The sequence below is a fragment of the Cuculus canorus genome, chromosome 12, assembly GCF_017976375.1.
Source record: "Cuculus canorus isolate bCucCan1 chromosome 12, bCucCan1.pri, whole genome shotgun sequence".
NCBI classification, from domain to species: Eukaryota; Metazoa; Chordata; class Aves; order Cuculiformes; family Cuculidae; genus Cuculus; species Cuculus canorus.
This window is the reverse complement of record NC_071412.1, coordinates 18,358,910-18,381,896: the sequence shown is the minus strand read 5'-3', so window position 1 is coordinate 18,381,896 and position 22,987 is coordinate 18,358,910. Positions and strand designations below refer to the sequence as shown.

The 22,987-nt window shown below is 44.1% G+C and overlaps 2 protein-coding genes across 3 annotated transcripts in view; both read left to right on the top strand.

Annotated features, from left to right (window-relative positions):
• The first annotated feature begins 253 nt into the window (after nt 1-253).
• On the top strand, nt 254-12,710 carry RCN2 (reticulocalbin 2). Of its 2 annotated transcripts, none has more exons than XM_054078003.1 (7): nt 254-411; nt 491-596; nt 3,935-4,131; nt 6,321-6,422; nt 7,617-7,713; nt 9,002-9,144; nt 11,928-12,710. In XM_054078003.1, the coding sequence occupies exons 1-7, from the start codon at nt 310-312 to the stop codon at nt 12,078-12,080; spliced, it is 900 nt and encodes a 299-aa protein (XP_053933978.1). In that variant the 5' UTR covers nt 254-309; the 3' UTR covers nt 12,081-12,710. The 2 variants fall into 2 exon arrangements, with proteins under 2 accessions (XP_053933978.1, XP_053933976.1); XM_054078001.1 differs by having other exon boundaries at nt 6,309-6,422.
• An 8,492-nt stretch (nt 12,711-21,202) lies between these two features.
• Nucleotides 21,203-22,987, top strand: part of PSTPIP1 (proline-serine-threonine phosphatase interacting protein 1) — a 53,170-nt gene continuing 51,385 nt past the window's right edge. The window contains exon 1 of the mRNA XM_054077602.1: nt 21,203-21,718. Within this exon, the coding sequence (XP_053933577.1) occupies nt 21,686-21,718 (33 nt within the window). The 5' untranslated portion in view covers nt 21,203-21,685. The remainder of the gene's footprint in view (nt 21,719-22,987) is intronic.

The following is a 22,987-nucleotide window of genomic DNA, read 5'->3' as shown; positions in this document are numbered from 1 at the left end:
GGATGAACAACCCCAACTCTCGCACTGATGCAGCACCAGGGAAGGTCCAGAAGAGTAGGAAGAGGAGAGGGAGAAGGAAGAGGAGAGGGAGGAAGCGGAGGAGAGGGAGATGAGGAGAGGGAGGAGAAAAAGGAGGAGAGGAGGAGAAAAGGGAGGAGAGAAGGGAGGAGAAGAGGAGAGGGAAGAGAAGGAGGAGGAGAAGGAGTGGGATGACGAGGATGACGGCTCCCGGGGTGGTTTCCCCGGGGGTCAGGCCGTGCCCCCCGTCCCCGCCCCTGTCCCCGCCCTGCCCGCGGCTCGGCGGGCGCGATGCGGGCGCTGCTGGCGGCGGCGCTGGCGCTGTGGGCGCTGAGCGCGGCGTGCGGGGAACCCCGCGCCGACTACGACCGGGAGGCGCTGCTCGGCGGGCAGGTGGGCGGCGGGGGCCGGGAGGGGGCGGGCGGGGGCGGCCGCCGGGCCGCGGGTGACGCCGGTGCCCCCTGTGCCGCAGGAGGAGGCGGAGGAGTTCGCGCGGCTCAGCCCCGAGGAGCGGCGGCGGCGGCTGCGCGCCATCCTGCGGCGGATCGACTCGGACCGCGACGGGCTCCTCGCGAAGGGTAACGGCGGCGACCGGCGGCGGCGGCGGGGGGTGCTCGGGCCTGTCGGGAGGTGGGTGGGAACCGCGCGGGGGGCGCGACAGGGCGGGGCGGGGTGGGGGGCGTGCACGGGGTGTCAGCGGGAGGGGCGCGCTGCTGTGTGGGTCAGAGGTGGGGGAACACACACGGGGGGTGGTGGGGCGGGAAGCGCTGCGGTGTGCTTCAGAGGTGGGTGCAGAACACGCGTGGGGTGTAACAGGGCAGGAGGCACACGTGGGGTGTAACGAGGCGGGATGCGCTGTTTGTGTGGTTCAGAGGTGGGTGCAGAACACACACGGGGTGTGATGGGGCGGGAAGCGCTGCTGTGTGGTTGAGGTGAGCGGGAAACGCGCTTAGGGTGTAACAGGGCAGGGCCCACACGTGGGGTCTAACGGGGTGGGATGCGCTGTTGAGTGGTGCAGAGGCGGGTGGAGAACGTGTGTGGGGTGCGAGCAGGTGGGATGCGCGGTTGTGTGGTTCAGAGGCGGGTGGAGAACACGCATGGGGTGTCACCGTGAGGGATGCGCTGTTGTGTGATTCAGAGGTGGGGAACACGCATGGGGCCTAACAGGGTGGGATGCGTCGTTGCATGGTTCAGAGATGGGCAGGGAACACGCTTGGGGTGTAACAGGGCAGGAGGCACGCGTGGAGTCTAACGGGGTGGGATGCGCTGTTGCGTGGTTCACAGGTGGGTGGGAGGCACACGTGGGACGTGACTGGGTGAGGTGGGTGCTATTGGTGTGTGTGGAGCAGGACGAGGGACACTGGCCCTGTCACATGCTCTGGAGAACTGCCGTGACAAAACCTGGCAGCCTTGTCCCACAGAGCGCCAGGAGCACCAGGAGGTGCCTGTGGGAACGCACGAGTGTCGCTTATCCTGGGCAGCCAGAGCCAGCCTTGTGCTGGGAACAGCGCCTGGCACGGCTGTAGGCACTGTGTACTGAGTGGGTTCCTGTGTGGGAGATCGTGTTTGTGCCACTCAGAGAGCCAGAAAAGTTCACCGCGGCCCTAGTGCTATGTCTGCACTGCAGGACCCGTGACACTGAGCGACCTGAGGAGGCATAGATTTGTTTCATCACAACATACTATCAGATGTCTCTGCCCAGACAGGCTTTTATCAGCCAGACTTGTGAGCTCCATGGCAGACTCAGGCCCTTCCTCTCACTACAGCATCACAACACTTTTTAATGTAATTTTTAAACTCGTTATTAAAATGTATTTCTACTATTTCACTGCAATTTTGACAAAAAAACAGAAGTTTTTCTCACACGCACACAGAGCAAGGCCAGAACAATGATATTTCATTAACGTGATATTAAACAGGCAGGAAGCTTTCTAGGCAAGAGGACGAAATATGGTTTAAAACACAAGATCAACTCTATCTCTTGACTGTCTTTCACTCTATGTGCTGAAACTAATGCACCACACACTTAGTTTGGTGTTCTTGCCCTGCTGGTATAGAGGTGAGATAGTACATCACTTTGCTGGGACGTCTGATCCCTGTACTGAACAACGCAAAAGCTATGAAGGAAGAGGTCCAATATTTTAAAGTGTATCAAGTTCCCCCCTACTCCATTCTCATGGTATATATTATACCTGTTTCTCAGTCTCATGGAAACCTGCCTTCCCCTCACTTCCAAAAGGCAAACTCACAGTGGAATGTAGATTTACACTAAGAAACTTCCTGTATTGTAGCACTTTCAGCTCCGTTACTTCTCAGCGTATGGCAAAACACTCCCTGAGAACTTTCTCTTTATGAGAGGCGCCTCCTTTTAGAGGCCTACAGAGAAAAGTGATATATTTATACTGCTTCCCTAAACTAATGTTGGAGCATTATTACCGACTAATGCAACTGAACATTAGGCGCTTATGACTGTGCCTTGTGCCGTAAATGCTGGGAAATAAACTGTGTTATCATTTATGTTGCCCAGGCTTTAAGAAGTGATGTTGCATTTCTTGTAAGGCAATGCTGGTTCTGTACATGAGCCTCGGTGGTTACAAAACGTGCCGTGCACGCCTCCTCATGCTGTCAGTTCACAGAATCTGTTAGCAAGTTGGTTCCTTTGTTAATATAAATTCAGTATGCAAAATATATTTTTAGAAATCCCTTGTTGTTTTACGAATAGATCTAAATAAATTCAGTAAAGACGTATTGACGCTTCTTTCAAGAAGGATGGAATAAGATACTTTAGTATTGAAAAAATGCTGTAAGATTTTTCTACACCAAAGTAGTAGTTCCTGTAGGATTTTTTAATTAGCCTTTGATGACCCTTCAGAGCAGCATTTCGGTGCAGCTGATTTAGGTAGAGAACTTTGCAATGCAGAGGAAGTTGTCTTACCCTTCTGGGTGCCTGGAATTAACTGGCTGGTACTGAGAGAATATGTTCTCCCAGTCTTCTTTAAATGAATTAACTCTAATATGTTTGTGTGAATTCACTTGTGTATTAGGCTTAATTTATTTATCTGCGTTTCTATAAAAACGAGTAGCTTGGAAGCATCTCCAAAATACATACGGATTGATTTCAGCCTCAAGTAAAGGGAAAATACCTGTTAACGTTTTGGGTAATTAAGGCAATGGCAGTAAATTTACTTTTATTTGAGTTTGTGGATTTTTGAAAAAAAAAACCAAAAACCCAAACAAACCAAAACCCCAACCCTAAACTGAAAGGAACAATATTTTTTGGGGGCTACAAAGTTATGTTTGGAGTTATCTGTCTAAACTATAGTCAGCGTTATTTCCATAAAGCTCTGCAAGAAAAAGAAAACAACCCCCCCAAAACGGTGAAAGGATGCTGCAACGTTGTTGGCCTCAGGTTTGAAAAAGCCACGGCTGCCAGAAACACCAGCAGCCACCAAAAGGGGAAAGCTTCTTGCTTCCATTGTTCGGGTGCCACTGAGCTAAATGAGGGCACTTCCTCAGCTGAAAACGAGGAATCCTCCTTCTGATGGGGTCAGCTTTTAGCAGTGCCCTTCGCTCTGTAGCTGTAGGAACTCTGCCTGCATCCCGCTTCTGGCAGTACCAAGACAGGCTGGATTACAGTAACCACCTAACTCTGGCCTGGGGGTATGAACGGGGAAACAGTAGGGAGGGAAAAACTGGAGGCTGTAGCTGTGTTCTGTTCTCTCGTTCAGTGCACTTGAAAACAGCCACAGCATAGAGGAAACAGATTGTCTTGCTTTAACTAACCTCTTGTCTATACGCTCCCATCTGAATTGCAGAGTAGATTCCAGATGGAATAGCCGGGTACTATCGCTACAGTTTTATAGGGCAGATGATTCTGATTTTTTAAATGCTGTTATTTTTGAAATGATTTTCGCAGAGGAGCTGAGTTCTTGGATACGGCAGTCATTTAAACACTATGTTACGCAAGAAGCTAAGCAACACTTCAATGATTATGACAAGGATGGTGATGGATTAGTGTCTTGGAAGGAGTATAATATGCAAATGTATGATCGTGTAATTGATTTTGATGAGAACACTGTCCTGGAGGATCAAGAAGAAGAATCATTTCGACAGGTAAAATGTTTCAGCATCAGTTTCTGTAAGCCCTTGGCAAAAGGTGACGATGTTTGTTTATTGTGAGGGAACAAGATGAGTAGAGAAAGCATAGCAGCTGGCATACGTTTTAACACTTTCATTGATCTGAGATAGGGGAGTAATTAAAGGAAAGTAATGGAGAATTAAAGCTGCTACCAATAAAGCAAAGGCAGAATGAAATCGTACCTGCTGAGGATTTGCCAGCCGAGTGGGGTTTAAGTCTATTGGCAGTTGTACCAGAGAGCACAGTCTGCAGCCATTATCCTAAAACAACGTGGCAATCTGTTAGATGGGGTCTGTAGCCTCAGCAGCGTCCTGCCTGCCGTGGGGGCAGAACCGATCGATGGTGCTGGAGTTGGAGGAGACAGACCCCGGTACTCCTTAGTCTTCGTTCTTGCACTGTTCCAGCCACTGTCAGTTATTTCTCAAGTACCTGCTGTCACTATTGCCTGCTTTAACATTTCCTGTCCGTTACAGACCCACAGGGAAAGCAATAGCAATTCAGATAGTTTCAGCAATCAAAATGCAACTCCGATAGCTGAACCTGGATGTGTAAACCACAGAAGTGATGGATTAATCTCATTTGAAAGCAGATACTTTAGAGTGGAAAGGGAAGAGGCAGAAGAGGCAGGGAGGGAAGGTTCACCAAGAATCACCAAAAACTCGAGCAAAACTCGGTTCCTTTCAAGTAACGTATTTATAAGTACATGTAAATATTGCCCAAAAAGAGTATAAATAGGTTTATAGGCTGTTCTGGCCTGAGTTTGTTGGTTTTTTTTTTCCTGTGAGGATTGCTTGGCTGCATTTAGTACAGTAGCAGTAGATGATATAGGATGTTGGCAGAAATGAAGCTCAAATAGACAATAGACTGTTCTACACACTCTAAAAACAAACTGTAAAGGTTTGGAGGTCACCGAACTGAATAATTACATGACTTTTAGATAAAACAAGCCTTTAAATGGAACTGTCGGGCAAATTATTGATCCCATGTGTGCGATGTTGCTATCATAGATATATTAATATCTGTTGAACCAGAACTCCATCTCATTTATGCTATACGTCATTTGCTTACTAGGTTTTTCCTGCTTGCTGACGTCTTCAGCACACATTCTAAAGAGCAAAATTAGCGGCATTGTATGTCATCCCTCATCAGCATTTTCCTTTCTTTCAGAAATTAGTGATCCTGCTCTAATCAAAATGAGAGAGTTAGACTGTGGTGTTGAGTTAGAATGGACATCAAATAAACATGGATTTACCAGAAGGTGGCAGCCTTGTTCGTCACTTCTCAAAAACCACCGAAAACTAGATTTTTCCCTCAATAATTCAAGTTTATGTTGCAGTCAAGGACTTTGTGTAGCCAGTCCTTTGGAATTCTGTTCTGTTTAAAGGCGCAGTTAAGGTCGGCTTTTCTTCTTCTTTTTTTTAAATGTACTCTTCAAGAATACATTTAATTATTTTGGAGAATACCTAAGATACTTAATGACTTTATGTATTACATACTGTGCTCTGTATTAATGAGGTCAGCCTAATTCTGAAAGAAGTGTCAATAAATAGGATATAAACTAGGCAGTACAATTTGAAGTGGTTATTTTTAAATTATTTGTGACAACGTTCTTATATTAAAGCTGATCCTTCAGCACTTAAAATGGATTCAAAAGAGACATTTGATATTTCAGGACCTTATTGGAACTACAAACAGCCCTTGATATAAATGAGATCCAGATCCAGGAAGTTAAATATCCTTAAAATGTAAATGTGGGAATTTGCAGTGGCTGCCATTAATTATAATCATCATACTCTCCTGGGTTAGTTTGGGAATTGGTGACTTTTAGAAGAGGAAGCATGTATGAAGATCAGAGTTCTCGGTCCTTTCATTATCTCCCTTTTGTGTTTTTGAAGCCTTGGCTAAGAGCAGGTTTTAAATTTCTCCTTGAAGAGAAAAAAAGGGAGTTTTCATGTGATTTTTAGAATAAAACTACCTCAGATAGAAGTGCTGTTCTTGTTGCTCTGGATGAGCTCTTTTTAGTGAAAATATAACATCAGTATAACATGATTAGGTAATGTGAAACAATTAATACTCTAATGAGCTTACAGCTAGCCGCTATAATGTTGTTTTTCCTTTTCATTAAGTGCTCTAACTAAATCTATTTTCTAAGCTTCATTTAAAGGAGAAAAAACGTTTTGAAAAGGCTAATAGAGATGATGTTCCCGATCTAAATGTGGATGAATTTGTTGCTTTTGAACATCCTGAAGAAGCGGAGTACATGACGGTAAGATTTAGGAGGGTGTCCTTATCAGTGTGTATAAATGCACCGTCTTTTTAATGCGTGTCCTTAGCCCAGTGCTACAGGAAGGGCGCTTTTGAGCAGTTACCTCTCGTGCTTTCTCAGAGCAAATTAAAAATCAGATGATGTGTTGTGGATCCAGTACTGGAGTTCCGGAGCTGGAGCAGTAGTTGCAGTGATTTTCTTTGGAATCTGTTTCAAAAACTGTTACTGCACAGCTATCCCAAACTTTTGGGACTGGACTGGTGTGGATATCTCCAGACTCTGTTAGGGTGGAAATACATCTGTGAGATTTTAGCTTGAGGAAGTTTCATGCCTAGTTCAGAGTTCAGTCTTAGAAGGGTTTACAAGACAGATTTCTTAGCGCAGGAAAAGGGCAAGTGCCCGTTACTCTCGCCTTGCTTAAAGGGACACAATAGTCACTTTTATGGCCAAAATAGAGCATTCAAACCTGTCTGAATGCTTTAACACTGACTGTACTGTGGGTAGAGTTCGGGGCGTTATTTTTTCTGCCGGCAGCACTTCAGCATTGGTCATCTGTCTCATCACTGCTGAGTGTTGCCATTCCAGCTCTGTACGGACAGTTGACCCCAGTTAAAAGTACATTGATGCATTTCTACAATCGCTCTGTCGGTTTTGGCTGGCTGATGCTGCAGAGCCGGCTGCTGGGAGGAGCGCCAGGCAAACAGAGCCCCTGTTTGTGCTGACATAACTGTTGATAATGGACAAACAAGAAAAGACGGAACTACAAGAACAGGCACGCTGGCTTCACTGGGAAACAGGACTGAAAGACCACCCAGTTATCCTCACAATTTCGTAAAGTTGCAGATTAGTGAATATATCACCTGAGAAAAGATGAGTGAAATGATACAGCCTTGTTCAAATTCACGTGTGTCAGCTACTTGTGTAGTTTGGAATGATGTTGAGGGACATTCTCTATGTACAACTATGAGACTTGGTTTTCGTGACACCTGATACTCTGAACTCTTAAGAACAGATCCGATTTTTTGCACAGGAACCGACTACTGCTCTAGTCTGCATAAAACAGAGAACCAGACTTGGAATGAGCAAATCTTTACTTTAAAGAATACCGTATTGCTCTAACATAATTTATTGCCATTTCTCTCGATTGCTAATTTTTCACAAATTAATATTTTACTTTTTCTATGCATGCGAAAGGACTTTGTTATTCAGGAGGCTTTAGAAGAACACGATAAAGATGGTGATGGATTTGTTAGCCTGGAAGAATTCCTTGGTGATTACAGAAGAGACCCAAGTAAGGCAGAAGGGTGGGGGCATGAAAGAAGGAGCTTTTGGAATGGGTTGAATTGCTTGCACCTTTACAGTCAGCTTTTTACCCCTGTACCTACAGGTTCTCAGTAACAGTACCCTGTCTTTTAGCATAATTTGGTTTCCCAGTACTGGACATAGTAGCTCCTTATTTCAGTCTGCCTTGTCTGTGTTTGGCAGTAGTGTGTGTATAAGCCCATTCCACTGTTTCCTTGCAATTTCCTTTATTTCCCTAAGGACTGAAGCATATTCCTCATCACTAGGTGGGAGCTGAAGTAAGATGCAGTTTCGCTAACTGAACAAGTCTGTGAAACCAAACAGCGTGAATGAGAGGTTAAACTTCCCTGGTCTTTGTCAGCTTAAGGTGGCAGCTGTCAGCTGTGCTTTAGAAAGATCGAAGCTATGTGGGTTTTGAGAGAGGTAGGGGGGAAGCGTAAGGAGTCAGCTCGCTGTGTCAGATACCAGCAGTGTGTCTGCTCTCATTTTTTGGTTTTTCTTTCTTTTCCTCCCTGTCCTTAAACTTGATCTGTTTCTTTAACAAGAGAAAGGACACCTACCTGGTGTTTATCAGTACTTTTCTGTGGCAATCTTGCTAGCAGATAAATATTTTATACACTTAATTTGGCAAAAAGATAGGGCAAATAACTCTCTAGCTCCAAAAAGAGTAGTAGCTTGAGGCATGGGGAAAGCATGCATGGTCCTAAGGAGCGCTGATTCCCAAGTGTGGACTGGCATCCTAGGTAGGGAAGACGTTTAAGCCACGTGAGGATATGGAGAAATAGGGCAATGAGAGGGAGTGAACTTAACTCGGTCAGGGTAAATGCTGCAAATGTGAGAGCTCAGTCAGCCAATTTTACTTTTTCCTACCAATACGTCAGCTCTCCCAGTAAGTAGGAAACCATCTCCTTGGCAGGACAGGCAATGTCCAGTAGGTGTTCTCCACTAACATTCTGAGTACTTGTGGAGATATTAAGCTAACCAGTTCCATTGATGGTAATCTCTGACTTTGATGTCTCCTTAGTTCAACTGTAAATTTACAATCTTAATATTACCTCAGCTTTAAATTCTGCTTTAATCTGTACAAGTATTTTTGTCATATTGTAGACAGATGCATTATTTAATCTATTGTGATGGTCTGTAAACCTTGTCTCTGTTTAGTGAAATCACTTTTATGTTACATTTTATGAGATTAAGTGAATTTGCATAGGAGAAAAAGTGAAAATGTCTGCTTCAAGGTAAGAGTGACTTTAAACCTAACATATGTGTTTTACAAGCTGCAAGGGAAGATCCAGAGTGGATACTTGTTGAGAAAGATCGGTTTGTGAATGACTATGATAAGGATAATGATGGAAAACTCAACCCTCAAGAGCTGCTGTCTTGGATAGTACCTAACAATGAGGGCATTGCCCAAGAGGAGGTGAGTGTTTTGACTATTCAGATTTTTAATTAATGCAGTAGAATTTTGAAGGTGTCAGCACAAAATGATTGCCGCATTCAGATTTATCATGTCTTTTTTAACTCTCTTTCAGTTTGACAAAGAATGCAGGTCCTTTAACTACAATAGGCAGGTTTGAAGTTAATTGTATGAATGTTTGTAAACTAAAAAAGTGCTTTTCTACATGTTTAAGTAGCTTATCGGGTTTGACTTAAGGGTACGGTATTTTAATCAGTTACTTTTTAGTACTTGTAGGTAAATCTAATGAGATGTACTGCTAAAAGAGGCTGTTGTGTACTGACAGCATAGTTTTGAAAACAAAAGTTGGTCGTGATTCTTCTAGCTGGATAAATCACCATCATTTGTAAAACTAAAAACTTGTCTCTTCACAAATACAAGAAAATGGAAGTATTCTGTGATTCAGGATGCTGTAATGCAAAAGTTGATGGTGATAATTAAAATTGCTCAATCAGGGGTAGGATGCCATAATAGTTTAAAACGGATTCTCATTTTAGCTGTCTGTTTTCCGTAGCAGGGGAAGCACTGAGTGTTCCAGAACGACCTATTTTAGTAAGCAGACTTTATAGTTGCCAGCTGCCGTAGAGGGGATTTCTGCCTTTCTGCTAGGAACTTTTACCTTAATTCGTCCAAATCTCTTCCCTTTGCACTGGGGGATTTGGGTGATCAGAATGGCAGGAACAACAGATTTTCCTGCGCCTCCGTAATTCCTGTCCTGTGTCCAACAGCGTAGCCTGTTGCTGTGTCAGACCGTTTCGTTACGGAGGTCCTGCCTCTGCCAGCTCTGCTGGTGACCAGAAAAGCGTCATGGCTAGCACGCAGCTCACGTTTCTGACCTGCAGGAAGCCAAGCTGTTAGACTGCTCTGCCAGTTAGTTTTGTACCTCTGGATCTGGAAGCCTTTGCGCAGGCTTTTTAGCGTCTGGCTGTTGAGGGTAGCTGGTTATACCACTGAAACAACACTGCTCTATCCGACAGGAATTTGGTGGCGTGTTCGACTCTATTCATGCCTCTGTTGGTTTTCTTGGTTGGGTTGAGGTTTGTTTAGCAGTTCTTCACTATTCATTTAAATTCTAGCTTACAGCAAGGCCATGTTGTAGTAATAGCTCACTTCAATTTTTTTTTTCTATAATTAATACAAGGGCTTAGCAAAGTCACCTGTCGTCAAGAGAAGGTAGCAGTTATAAACTGCTGTTTGAAAGCTGAATATTGCCATTTCATTTCAGCATTTCAAAATGACTGGAGAAACCTGGTAGCTAAATAACGTAAAAATAGAAACATCACAATACATTCCATTTCCAGGAATTGATATGCGTTTACCAAGCTGGTCTTGCTAATCTTCCAGCTTTTGCCATGCAGAGTGCTTTTAAAATCTGCTTGGCTGACACTAGTCCCTGTTATTTTCTTCAGTCCTTTTTCATGATGGAGTCAGATTCAATGTAAGTAATATTTAATTTAAAAGAAGTCACTAAGCAGTTACATTGAGCCAAACCAACTGGAAAGAGTAGGAACAGAAGGATTCTCTAAATCATTGTGTGCGTAGATGTTAAGCACATAAAACCAAAACCCACGTAATACCAGGCCGTCTCTGTTTCTCAGAAATAACAGGCGCTGTACAGCTGCTGTGCTTGTTAGCTTTGAGCTATCCAACATTGTGAACAAGCTGCAACTAAAATACCTGCAATTGGTTTTTGTTTTACTGCTGAGCTTCCCTCCTTTTATAATATGCAAATAAGCAAAAATCTGCAAATTGTTTTGACTTGCAGTTTCATTTGACATCGTCACGGCTCAGTATTGCAAAGTTTGTTCAGGAAACTGAGCTTTTGCTTTCAGCAAATGAGGGAAAACCTGAACTGCTACCCAGAGCTGAAGGTCCTGGGCAGAGATGGCTTATCCTGTCCTCTTTTGAAGGCAGAAAACCCTTTTTCATGGTGGACATCAGGTCGTTTCCAGTTACATTTTAATCATGAATTACAGCCATGGAGTGTTTTCTGCAGATCATAAATAGATGCAGAATATCCAGCTGCAATTCTCTATCCCTGCTTTCTTTTTTTTCTTGTCCAATATGCATCTATGATGGAAAAGTGAGTCTCCAGTGGTTCAGGAAGTAAAAAATGGCTCAGTGCAGTGCACATATCTGGAGCTGAAAGCAAATGTGCTGACAGCTTAACCTGAGAGCTGTAAATGATGCTGATTCTGTCAGACCCAGGGCAGATGTGTGACTGAGGTAAGCGGGCACACTTCTGCACGAGGACGCGGCTCACATCTGAGTTGATGTCCTGCACATCGAGGACTCGCTCCTGTAGCTGTTGTTCAGTGGGTGACTGGCCCCAGCGCCCTCTGCAAGCACAGGGGCTCTGGCAGGCGTGCCGAGCTGCTGTCTTCTGCAGGTCATACCCACAGGCATGTACTGCATTCGCCCAGGGTTTCAAGGACTATGGGCGCTTCCAGGAAGGTGATTAATCTTTACTGGTTTGATACTGTCTGCCACCCTCAAAGCTATGGGTTTGACATGGATTTTTTGCTTTGGAATTGATAGTGAGAGTTGATGTTATGATTTTGCCATCAAATAGAAGAGGCAAAGGGAAGCAAACCGAGGAAAGAAAGGCTCTGTTCTGACTGTCAGACCCTGTCTAGCTTGTCACAAACACTGGTGGCGTGGCAGGACTGACATAGCCATTCCACACGCATTGATAATAAATGCTCATATCCATAAACTGTGCACATACTGTTCCATTTATTTTAAAGGCTCTTCACCTTATTGAAGAAATGGATTTGAATGATGATAAAAAGCTTTCTGAAGCAGAAATTTTTAAGAACCAGGATTTGTTCCTCAACAGTGAAGCCACGGATTATGGGAGGCAGCTTCATGATGAACGTTTCTACCATGAAGAACTTTAGGTTATTTATTTTGTAATCTGTTTTTCTTCCCTTTCTTGCATTTGGAGCTTTTGTTAAAAGCACCCGTCAGCTATGTTGCAGGTTTTATGCTGTAACTACAGTACACTAATGATTGTGTAAATAATTTGCATTCAAAATTTAATTGCCCTCCTGCAGACCTCCTTGGGCCTATTCTAGCCTTCCAAATTAATCTTAAATACTTCCAAAATTATATAGCATTGGGAAATAAATTACTTCAGGGGTAGTACTGTATTGCAAAGACTTGTTCTACTGTACTTGAAGAAATGGAGAATCTGAGTGATTCTGAAAGAATGCATAACATAGTAACTGAGAGACTACTATTTTTTCTAATCAGTTTAATTAGTGGGGAAGCTGGGGGGATATTTAGACTCAGTATTAACTGTTTTATTTAATACGTTTGGAGAAATACTTAAAATAATGCCTCAATTGTTTAGGAGGTTTCTACTTAAATGGTTTCTATACTGTGTTTTATTGTATCATAAAACTTGCTATTTTTACATCTATAGACAATAATTGTTTTTAATGTACGTTTCTACAGCATTAACAATACAACGGTATTTTACAGTGTTATGAGCCTCTTCATTTGTTGGATTAAAACTTAGAATATTATGTTTCTCTGTGTTTTGTCCATTTATTACTTACTGTGGGTCCATTTATTACTTACAGCTCCTTGAGATATACGCAATGTGCTTAATGTACAAGGGCAACATTCCCTGCTTTTATAAACCAAAACCACATCATCTCCTCCAGGTGCTAAAGCAGATTCAAAACAAGCCAAGTGTGCATTTAGCATTTTTCTGGACAGGTTTGCCAGAGCAGTTTTTGTTGGTTTTTTTTTTGTTTGGAATATATGGAACACCAAAGCATTAGGCGTTGCATAATATTTCTAGTAATAACCTCTAAAAGTTAACTGTGGTGGAAAGCTCCACAATTACCAGTCATAAAAGTAAGTACTGTCCCATTATGTGATTATTTGAAACAGTTGGAAAGGTTAATGGCACGACAGATTCAATTTAGGAAAGTGCACATATTTGCTTTTTATCTCCTAGACAGTAGCGGAAATCAGCCGAGTGTTCTAAACACAGGCAGAGCCTCACAGAATCGATTGTGTCGAGTGTGTGAGGGCGGGTTTAATTCCCGGATAACTAACTCTGCAGTGCTCTTGCAGCGTTCTTCTTAATGAGTGTTTTCCTTCCTCCCAGCTCTCTGTTGAATAAAAGCAACTCGTTCTGCTTTGGTTTTTCTCACTGTACCACATCTTAATTAATCTTGGAGCAAACAGGGGATTCCTTTTGACACAAGTGTTGATGGCAGCCGTTTCAGAACAAAACTACAGGTACTTTTGCTGGGTTTTTTTTTCAGATACCCTAGTGATAGAAATACACTTTTTCAGTGTTCTATCACTGTTGAGGGTTTTCTACTCATATTTGTTTCAGCTCTGGGAATGTGAGTACAACTATTGCTGCGGGGTTGGTGGGAACTGATGGGGTTTTTTTTTTTAATTAATCCAGCATGTCCAAGAACATTAAAACAGTTGTTGTCATCTTTGTTGGTTTGAAAAATTATATATATAGTTGCCCATTTGTTGTTAGTCTTTATGGCATTTTTAAACAAGTCTTAATGACAGATACAACTGCATACTCGGTATTAAAAACGTTGTCAGCAACTTTGAAAGTTCAGCTTGCAAAATGGGCAGAGAGAAAGAATGCCTGTGGTAGGATACCGCTCTCCTCTGCTCTTCGGCTCAGCTCAGTCTTGTTTCCTGGATTGCAATCATTTGCATAAGCTAAGAGCAAGAAGAGGTATAGCAAGACGAGTAAAATCCCTAACAGCACAGCATTTGTACAGTCCACATCTCGGCGTCTGTGCCAAACATCCAATTTACTGCACATTTTAGTATTTCAGTAAGCAGATCATGTTAGGTATTATTAGAGCTTAGCTCACTGTAAGATTAGGACTACTGCTTTAGTCACTTTACAGCTCATAATGTCATTTTACGGGCACAGAAAACCTGCACTTCAAAAGGAAACAATCTAATTGTTGATGTAACTGAAATGTGGATTTAGAGAAGTGCTAAGCTCAGTCTTTTAACAATGCCGTATTCTGCTGAACGGTTCTGTAATTCCTAGAGAAAATTAATGTAGACTTCTATTGATTTCGGATCATGATGTTAAAATGAAGCTTCTTTCACTTCAGGATTAGAAGCCTAATAGCGCTTTCACAATCTTAGAAAGATTTGTGGCTTTTGATAGTTTAATCGAGTGTTCAGGCTGCCCAGACTGGCAATCCACCACTTGCATCCCGGGGCGTCTATCCCAGTATTCTGCATGAGAGCAGCTCTGGTCTTTCAGGGCTGTACATCGCAGAGACCCTCACAGATCATTTTTTAAGTGTATTGGGGAAAAGTGGGATGAAGCCAAGTTTCTCCTAGAACTTGTACCAGTGTCACTGTAGAGAAACAGAATAGTGACTCGCATTTTAATAAATGAGTCAGAGCAGAGCTTTTCAGCGCTGCACTGGGACATCATTCTATCTATTTAGAGAATAGAATAGAATACAACTGGTACCGGATCTGGGACCACCAGAGCCTGCAAAATCACACACAGGGAACCCGGGCTGGCCTCTGCACGCTGCCTGTGGGCCCTCTTCTTTGCAGGAGGTTGGTTTGGCGAAGGCTGGGAGCAGCATCTGGCAGCTCCCGCCCTGCTGCCAGCTGTTACAGCAGTTTTTGCACAATATTCAAACTTCGCTAGAACCACATGTGCTCAACTGTGAAGACATTTTGGAACGAGGACTGTGTCTTGTGCTGTTGTTCCGTCAGCTAAACCCGATGCTTTGATTTCAAAAAGCTTCTGTCCTTTGTATCCTACAGAAAAATAGACCTCTTCACAGCACACTGATGGGTCCTGTTCTTCCTTCTACGTCTCCGTGGCCACAGACAAGAAGAGACTTTGAAACCCAGGGGGCTGTTGGTGACAGCTTCCGTGAGGACATAATACTGGCGCAGTCTCTCTATGTCTCCGTCTATCCCACCACTAGTGGGACTTTGATTCTTTCTCATTTTCTCACCAATCACAAAGCTCACCAAACAAGACCAAGTTGTAGGGATATTTTAGAAAGCAAGAACAGATTCAGCTAATGCTACATTTCATCCCAGAATCCACTTTTGAGGAACGAAACTTCATTTAATTAAATGGCAATTTCTACCTGCAGATTTAGGAGCCCAATTCAGGTTATATTCAGCTGGGATAGCTCGAAACAGCCATGCCAGAAAACACCAAAAAGTTGAAACTCAAACCAGAAACCTTAGCTTTGACTTACAGGAAGAATAAAAAGAGAGATGATGTGAAGCTTAAGCATCGCATTTTCTTTGTCAGTACACTAAGGTTTGAGGTGAGGAGGCAGCCCCTAAGCGCCTTGTGCTGTAGTTCTCTGCCCCATTACATCTGGTCTCCCTTTGTAAGCAGCACATGCAGAATATTCCCAATTCAAAGAGTACAGCTGGTAAAAGCACGTTGTCTGCATGTAATAACCACTCCGCTTTCTTAGAGAGAGACTGAGCATTCTGGTTGGCAAGGCAACCTCATTCTCGCCCTCCAAATCCATTGTCCCTGACTCGGGCAGTCCCCATCTCTGTGGGAACATGCATTAGGATGAGTTTTTGGACAATGTCTTAAGTGAGAAAGACTTTCAGAGAAACAAGTACTAGCTAAACTCAGGAAGAAAACAAAATTCCTCTGCTTGTTAGACCTCCAAGCTCATCTTTGCAAACGCCACTCAGAACAGCTGTGCCAATGCACATACTCCCCGCAGTTGAAATCAGGTGAGGTTTTTTTTCAAAGCACATCCTAAACTTCTGTCTAATGTCTCTATGAACTTGAAGCCATCATCAGACTTTACTTCAGGAAATAATTGCATCGCCTCAGAAAAACAATAAAGAGTATTTGTGTAACTGAATGTAAAACACATACCCTGCTTTCTTTCCAGAATTGAAGCATTCAGAGAGTCCTTTCTGAGAAGTGGAAACCTCTTCAGTGCCGCAGGCATCGCCTGCCTGGCTAATGAATAGGCAATACTTGCAAATGAATAGCGATTTCCTTTGAATTAATGGAATGGAGAAAGGAAGTGTGTTGGTAAAACATAGAAAAGACACCAGAGAAATAGAAAGTGTCTATCTGCAGGTACCTGATGTTGTGACAAGAATCATGAATGCGAATCTCCCCTCTTTCAGCTTCAAACCATTCCCCCTTGTCCTGTTCCTGCACTCCCCGATCAGGAGCCCCTCCCCAGCTTCCCTGGAGCCCCTTTCAATACTGAAAGCTGCTCTAAAGTCTCCCCAGAACATTCTTTTCTCCAGGCTGAACAACCCCAACTCTCCCAGGTTGTTTTCCTATGGCAGGTGCTCCAGCCAAGAAGGGGAGGTAGAAAACCAAATGTTTTCATTTCCCCTTTCACAAAGTGGTTATACCTCTCGTCAAAGAACTCCCAAACAGTGCTTCCGTCACTCAAGCCTCTGTGACATTGCCATTTCCCACGGATTCTCTCCCCCTTCTTTTGTCTCTGAAACACTTTCAGGGGTGAGGATGGTTGCTAACCATGTTTAAACACACACCCAGCACAAAACAACCCCACGTTTCTGTGGTACGAACAATAATTTTAGGATGTACAGAGCACCACAATGTTAATTTTAGAGTAAATCTATTAATGTTCTCCATAGTTATGGCAAACACATTATCTGTCTCTTGGCTAGAACATCAGGGACATCCTCCTTTCAGTAAAGGCCTCTGTTGGAAACTGCTATGAAACGAGAGATATTGGTTAAGAATGTAGTCTATGCATTAATCTTTATGTTAGTTGTCAGTTTGACTGAAGCAGAACGCCAGCAGGACTGCTTTGCGCTGTGAGCCAGTGTGTTTGAAGGCTGTTCAAACAGCTCCTCCTAAGAGGAGCGAAGGGAGCGTGTCTGAGAGCGGAGCGGGGCTGATGACCCCAGAGCACGCTGAACCAGCTTCCAGCCAGCAGCCACAGACGGCTTCCCAGGAGTTGTAACAAATCAAGGTGGATGCTCGGGGGCTGCTGTTTCTGTTTCCATGGGAACAGAGACAGGCTCCTCACAGACGGCGAGGTGATTTAAAAGTGTTTAAATTGGCAAGATTGTGGATAATTCTAACAGTCTCACATTGAAATTCTGATAACCATTTGTATGGAAATGGGAACAGCAGGTGCAGCTCCCCAGCTGAAACGCGTGTCTGGTTCAGCTGTGGTTTCCTCTGGAAGTGGTTCCATGGCTGGTGGTGTCTCCAGGCGTCAGGACTCAGTAAGACACCAGAGGCTGAATGGTTTTAATTTTGAACAGGACCGTGTTACAGCAATCGCTGTGATGCTGTATCTCTTAGATGTGATGGTTACTGAGCCTCGAAGCTGTGGAAGTGCCTTCTATTCTCCACTCTCATTTCAAAACAACAATTCTGAGGGAACACAACGTACTTGAGGAGTCAGAAAAAATACAACCAGCTTAATACTAGAATTATCTGAGTATTCAGCATCTCTTTATATACTGCCTTAATACTTCTCATAGTCTCCTTTCATCATGTTTTGATGCAGACTATAAAGGTTTATTGCCTACTCCATTAGACTCCCAAATCAGAAACATTAGCTGTGAAGAATGTCTTGCTTGAAGCCCCGGATGAGTACAACCCTGTTTGTAGATGCTGTTTTCATATTTTAAGTACTGTCAGGGCCAAACCTGCTGCCCAAATCCCTAATAAAAACCTTTGCTCAAGACAGTACATAGTTAACAAAACCCAAATCAAACTTCCATTCCGATGCCCACCAAAATTTGAGGCTTTTTATCACTTTCTGCTACAGAACAGATTCAAATGGTACATTCTGGTACCCTCTGGCCCGGAGACTGATCCTTGGCCTTATCCGACAGGTATAACAGATAAAGGGGTGATTTTCATCCTTTCCAAGCAGGGGTGGGAAGGCAGCTGCAGCAGCTGTCAGGGAAGCATTCCACTTAAGGCTGTTCTTTGGCACTACTGAATTTCTGAGAGGAGCTATATGCAAATATCAGATGAAAAGCTATGTTAAAAGAGGTGAGGAAGGGGAGATGAGGATCTTGAGGGTTTCCGAAGGATCCAGCCTGTCAATAAACCAACAAATGAACAAGCAGCTGACCACTTGTCATTGCCACTCTAGTCCTACTCACTTGCCCACTGAAAACGCTTCTGGTCGGCACAAATGTATCTATAGAACTAATCGGAAGGGGAAAAGTTCATGAAATTCAAGGTGATTTCAGCAGAGGGCATTAGTTAGTAGTGGAGCAAAGTTAACTGATTTTTGTTTCCTTTCCCTCAGCCTCCCTCCAGTCCCTGCTGGACTCAACCTTTCCATCCTTCCCACAGCTCAGGCCACTCAAACATTAACCCCATCATGAGATACAGCACTTACTGGGTGCCACATTGACACATTCCTGTTTAGAGGACGGCTATAGGAAGATTCTTTCTCCACGTGCAGCATTCATCATGAGCTTTACTATAGAATTGCAAGACTACTCCTACGCATTTGCTTGGGAAAGGGACAAGAACAAGTTTCTGGAGTGTTCAGGAGGCCGGTGTGTTTTTTAAGTAAGACAGCTATTGGGAACTGCCATTTCTGAGCACTATTTCCAGCTCTGCTAAAGGATACAAGCTTAAAAAAAAGAACCGTACCCTAAAACCCAGCAGCGGTAGTAGAAGAGCTCAGTATGGATTTAGCAGATGCCCACTGCAAAGTATTCAGGTGTTCTCTTATGCTTTGGCTTCTGGGAGAAAAGGGAAATAATCCTACACCAGTTCTCTTGAACTCAGCAAAGTGGCAGAAAGGGACAGCTCTCCACCGGGAGGGTTAGTGTTACAGTTTGGGGTTCCCTGTGGAGAGTTGGCCATGTAGAGTTGTCCCAGACCTGTGCAGCAGGGAGGCATACCCAGGACCCTGCAAAGGGGCATTTCCCAGTTGCAGGGAGATGCTTTTATACCGGGGCCAAGCAGAGGTGCTGCTGCAGCGCACAGAGAAAATGAGCTGTGGGGTTATAGATTCCGTGCTGGATCCCAGCATGTCTGACTGATGATGCATTACTCACATCTGGGCAGCTGTGAAGCACGACCACCTGGAGAAGACTCCCTGGTCAGCATCCTGCTAACCCCATCCCAAGCCTTCACCTCTAGACCTGACACACTCACCAGCACCTTTTGCTATAGGTTTCAGTTTCTTCAACTGCAAGGTTGAGATAATTTTCTCCCTCTTCCAGAGCCCTCCTACTTCTGCACAGCATCCTCTGGACATAATCCAGCAAAACTGGGACACAAGAGCAGTGACAATTCCAGATCAAACATCTACCCAAGAGCTCTGCTTTGTCAAAGCCATGGGCTCCAACTCCCCAGCTAATTTCAGACAGCTCATCAAAATACCTGCACTAGGAACACGGCTGCTCTAGGCTCTTCTGCAGCCAACAGTAAGAGAGAAATTTATCCACAGCACAAAGCTCTCTGCCTGTGTTTATGGTATACGGCATCCCTGGCTGCTCCCAAGTGAAGTCACTGTGCTAAACCACTACTGCTGGGTGGGACAGGTGCAGGCACAGAGCTCAGCGTGAGATTCTATTAAATAATTGGCCTTTTTGGTTAGAGGCCAACCTAAAAATAATGAGAAAGAAAAGCAGCACGCCATTAGGGAGGGCCAAAATGCACTCAATACATTTTTATGAACCCAACAGCAGCAAAGCTCTCCTTTTCAAACCAAAGCTCTAATTTGGAAGCAGTAAGAGGGAAGTTGGTTTTAGGAAGGCTGAGATACAACATTATTTAAAAGATTACATTTTGGCATATCAAATATTATGACTAGTGCCCATGCCCTCTAAATAGGTATTTTCAGGGAATTTTCCCTTGGGAAAGAAAGCTTCACCTGCTAGATCCACTACAAGTGAATCCTCATATTTCTCCTTCTCCCTCTCTCATGCCATGACGCTTGTTTTCCTGCTGCTCATGACAATCAAAGCAGTTTCACATCTCTGGCCATGTAAACTCTCTCGTTTGCCCTCCTTCCCTAGTACTTCTTTTTCCCTTTCAAAGTCTCTGCACATTCCCGTCTTCTTCTGACCATCAGGAAGGAAACTTGCCAATTCTCTACAACACCAGCCACAAACTGCCCATGGAGCAGCTGCTGACAACTCCAGGCACCAACTGCTGCAGATCTTTGTGCCCGGTGGAGCTCAGTGAAGCTGGAAGACCACTAAACATTCTGCCCGCGTGCCTGCTGCAGGGAGGGGAAGAAAAGAGCAGTGCCCAGGCATCAGGAGCAACATTAATTAGTTAGATCTAAATCCGTCCTGACGTGTTCCTGGTGTGGAAGAACATGTTTTTTCCACAGGCAACAACGGCAGGATTTTTTTTCTTTACTTTTTGTCCAACTCTCTGAAAAAGCCAGTGAGTATTTAAAAAGACATAATTAAGAATCCTTAAAACATCCTAAGAAGGCAAAGAGAGACAAGGTCATCTGTAGGTATTTTGAAGAGGGTTTCATGGAAGCGTTACACATATCACCTTATAGCCATCATTAGAGCCACACTGTAACAGACGGGTTGCTCTTTGAGCTGGCTGTCCGAAACCCTCAGGGTCAGCGGTGCTGGGCACGCTGCGCCTTCGGACCTCTGCAAAGCTTCACTTCAGGCCCATGGTGCTAATAAACTCAGCTCTCTTAGCCCGAGTGTTCTCAAGAGTTTGGATTTTGCTTCTAAAATTGCACGTATCTTGCTTATTCATACAAACATTGTCATGAGGGCAGGTAAATCAGAGATTTCCTTTGTACAGACACAGAGGTATTGAAAAGGGTGCAGACACCTGCACACTTCACAGTGTTCTTAATTTAACCAGAGTCTTAAAAAGACATTTCAGTTGCAAAATGCAACTTTGAGCTATGCTTCCCATATGCAAATACCCGGGCTCTGCCACTCCAGAAGGTACTGGAGAAACGTGGCACGTACAGTGCTTTTGATTCTTTTTCTTTGCAAGACCGCAGCGTTACACGGCAGTTTGATTCTAATTTCCTCCCCAGCTTATCTCTTTGCATTGTGCTGGTTTCCTTTGCATTTTAATTGCCCTCTTTCCTCCTGTAGCTGATCAAATCGTATCGCTGGATTTTACCTTTTCCCCCCGCTCTCCTTTTTTCTCTTTGCCAGCCGCTCACATTCACACATGGAAGGAGTAGCCTGACATTTGATGTCTCCTTGCTTCCTCATTTCAATATTAACTGTTTACCAGAAGAGAAACCGGTTTGAGGTTAGGGTGCTGAGTGTGTGCATGTCTCTGGGTGTCAGCAAGAGCTTTTTTCCCCTCTGTCCCTTCACAGCTCTAGGTCATCACGCTGAGCTGCCTGAAACTGGCCAATGCTATTTATCACCAGCTTGACTTCAGCAGAGACAAGTCTGTGGATGTTCTTCGCTTTCTGCTTCGGCTTGGGTAGAGCAACGAGGCTCAGGGCTGAGGCTGCTCTCCCCTGAGAACCAACTTGGTGAAGGATTCCTCCCCCTCTACAGAGTGATAATAATGACACAGCTACAGTTTAAAGATGCATTTTGGGTAAGTGAGCATTTCCCATGTGTTTCCTACATTCAATATGTCTGTATTTTAAAATGGTTTTAAAAACAGCTTAGTTCTATACAGCATTTAAAATGAATTTAATCCTGTCCTGTGCTTTACATTGAATTTAGTAAAAAAGGAAATATGTCTCCATGCAAAACCATGGTGTTTGGTAGTGTAAATATTTGATTCTAGGCAGAAGAATACATTGTAAAGAACCATATCTGAGCCACATAAACCAATCACCATTCCCAGTTCCTGTGCTAAGTCCAGAATCTGCTTTTGAAAGGGACATGGGTTTATCTGTCTCATAGTCCTGAGAGACGTTTCTTGCAGTGAGCGTCCTCGGGTTTAGGAGTGGCTGCCCCGAGCAGGTGAACAGTCACTACTTACAGCTTGATTTCTCTTATGTTTGCTTGTAGAAATTGGTGCCAAATGCTACTATGTGCCCACCTCCAGAGGTGCAGGAGGGCATGCACGAGGCTTGTAGGTATGGTTTGCAGGAGCCATACGGCAGCACAGGTAGTGAAAGCTAGCAGTGAAACCAATAACTGAGCCTGGGCACTCACAACTGACTTAAAACCAGCAAATGCTAAAACAAGTGGATATGCTCCGTTCTTGTTATTTGGTTTCTGGTTGAAGAATCTTTTGATGTCTTGTTTTCAAGCTCTTTCTTTGCAGTGATAAGGTAGAAAGATCAGTTCTTCCTCAGGGGTGATGGGAGATTCTCTTGCAATTGCTCTGCGAGTGAAGGTTTTAAGGAGAAAAAAACCAACAACAAATCCTTGATATTGCAAAGTGGTGTAAATAGGATGTTAATTGCTTGCCTCTTGCCTGGGAAACCATTTTTCCAGCATGTAGGATTGACTGAACTACAGCAGCTTTCAAAGTAGTGAAAGGGGCTCCAGGAAAACTTGGGACATGCTCTTGATGAGGCAGTGCAGGTATACGGTGAGAGGGAGTGGCTTTAAGGTGAAAGAGGGGAGATTGAGATGAGCTCCTAGGAAGAAATTTTCCTTTCCCATGAGGGTGGGGAGGCCCTGGCCCAGGTTGCCCAGCACAGTGGTGGCTGCCCCATCCCTGGAGGCGTTCAAGGCCAGGTTGGATGGGGCTTGGAGCAACCTGATCCAGTGGGAGGTGTCCCTGCCCATGGCAGAGGGTTGGAACTGGATGGGCTTTAAGGTCCCTTCCAACCCAGACCATTCATGACTCTATAAAAGACCTGAATGCATATGAATTCTCCCTGCCATTTTCCTATCGGGCCAATTA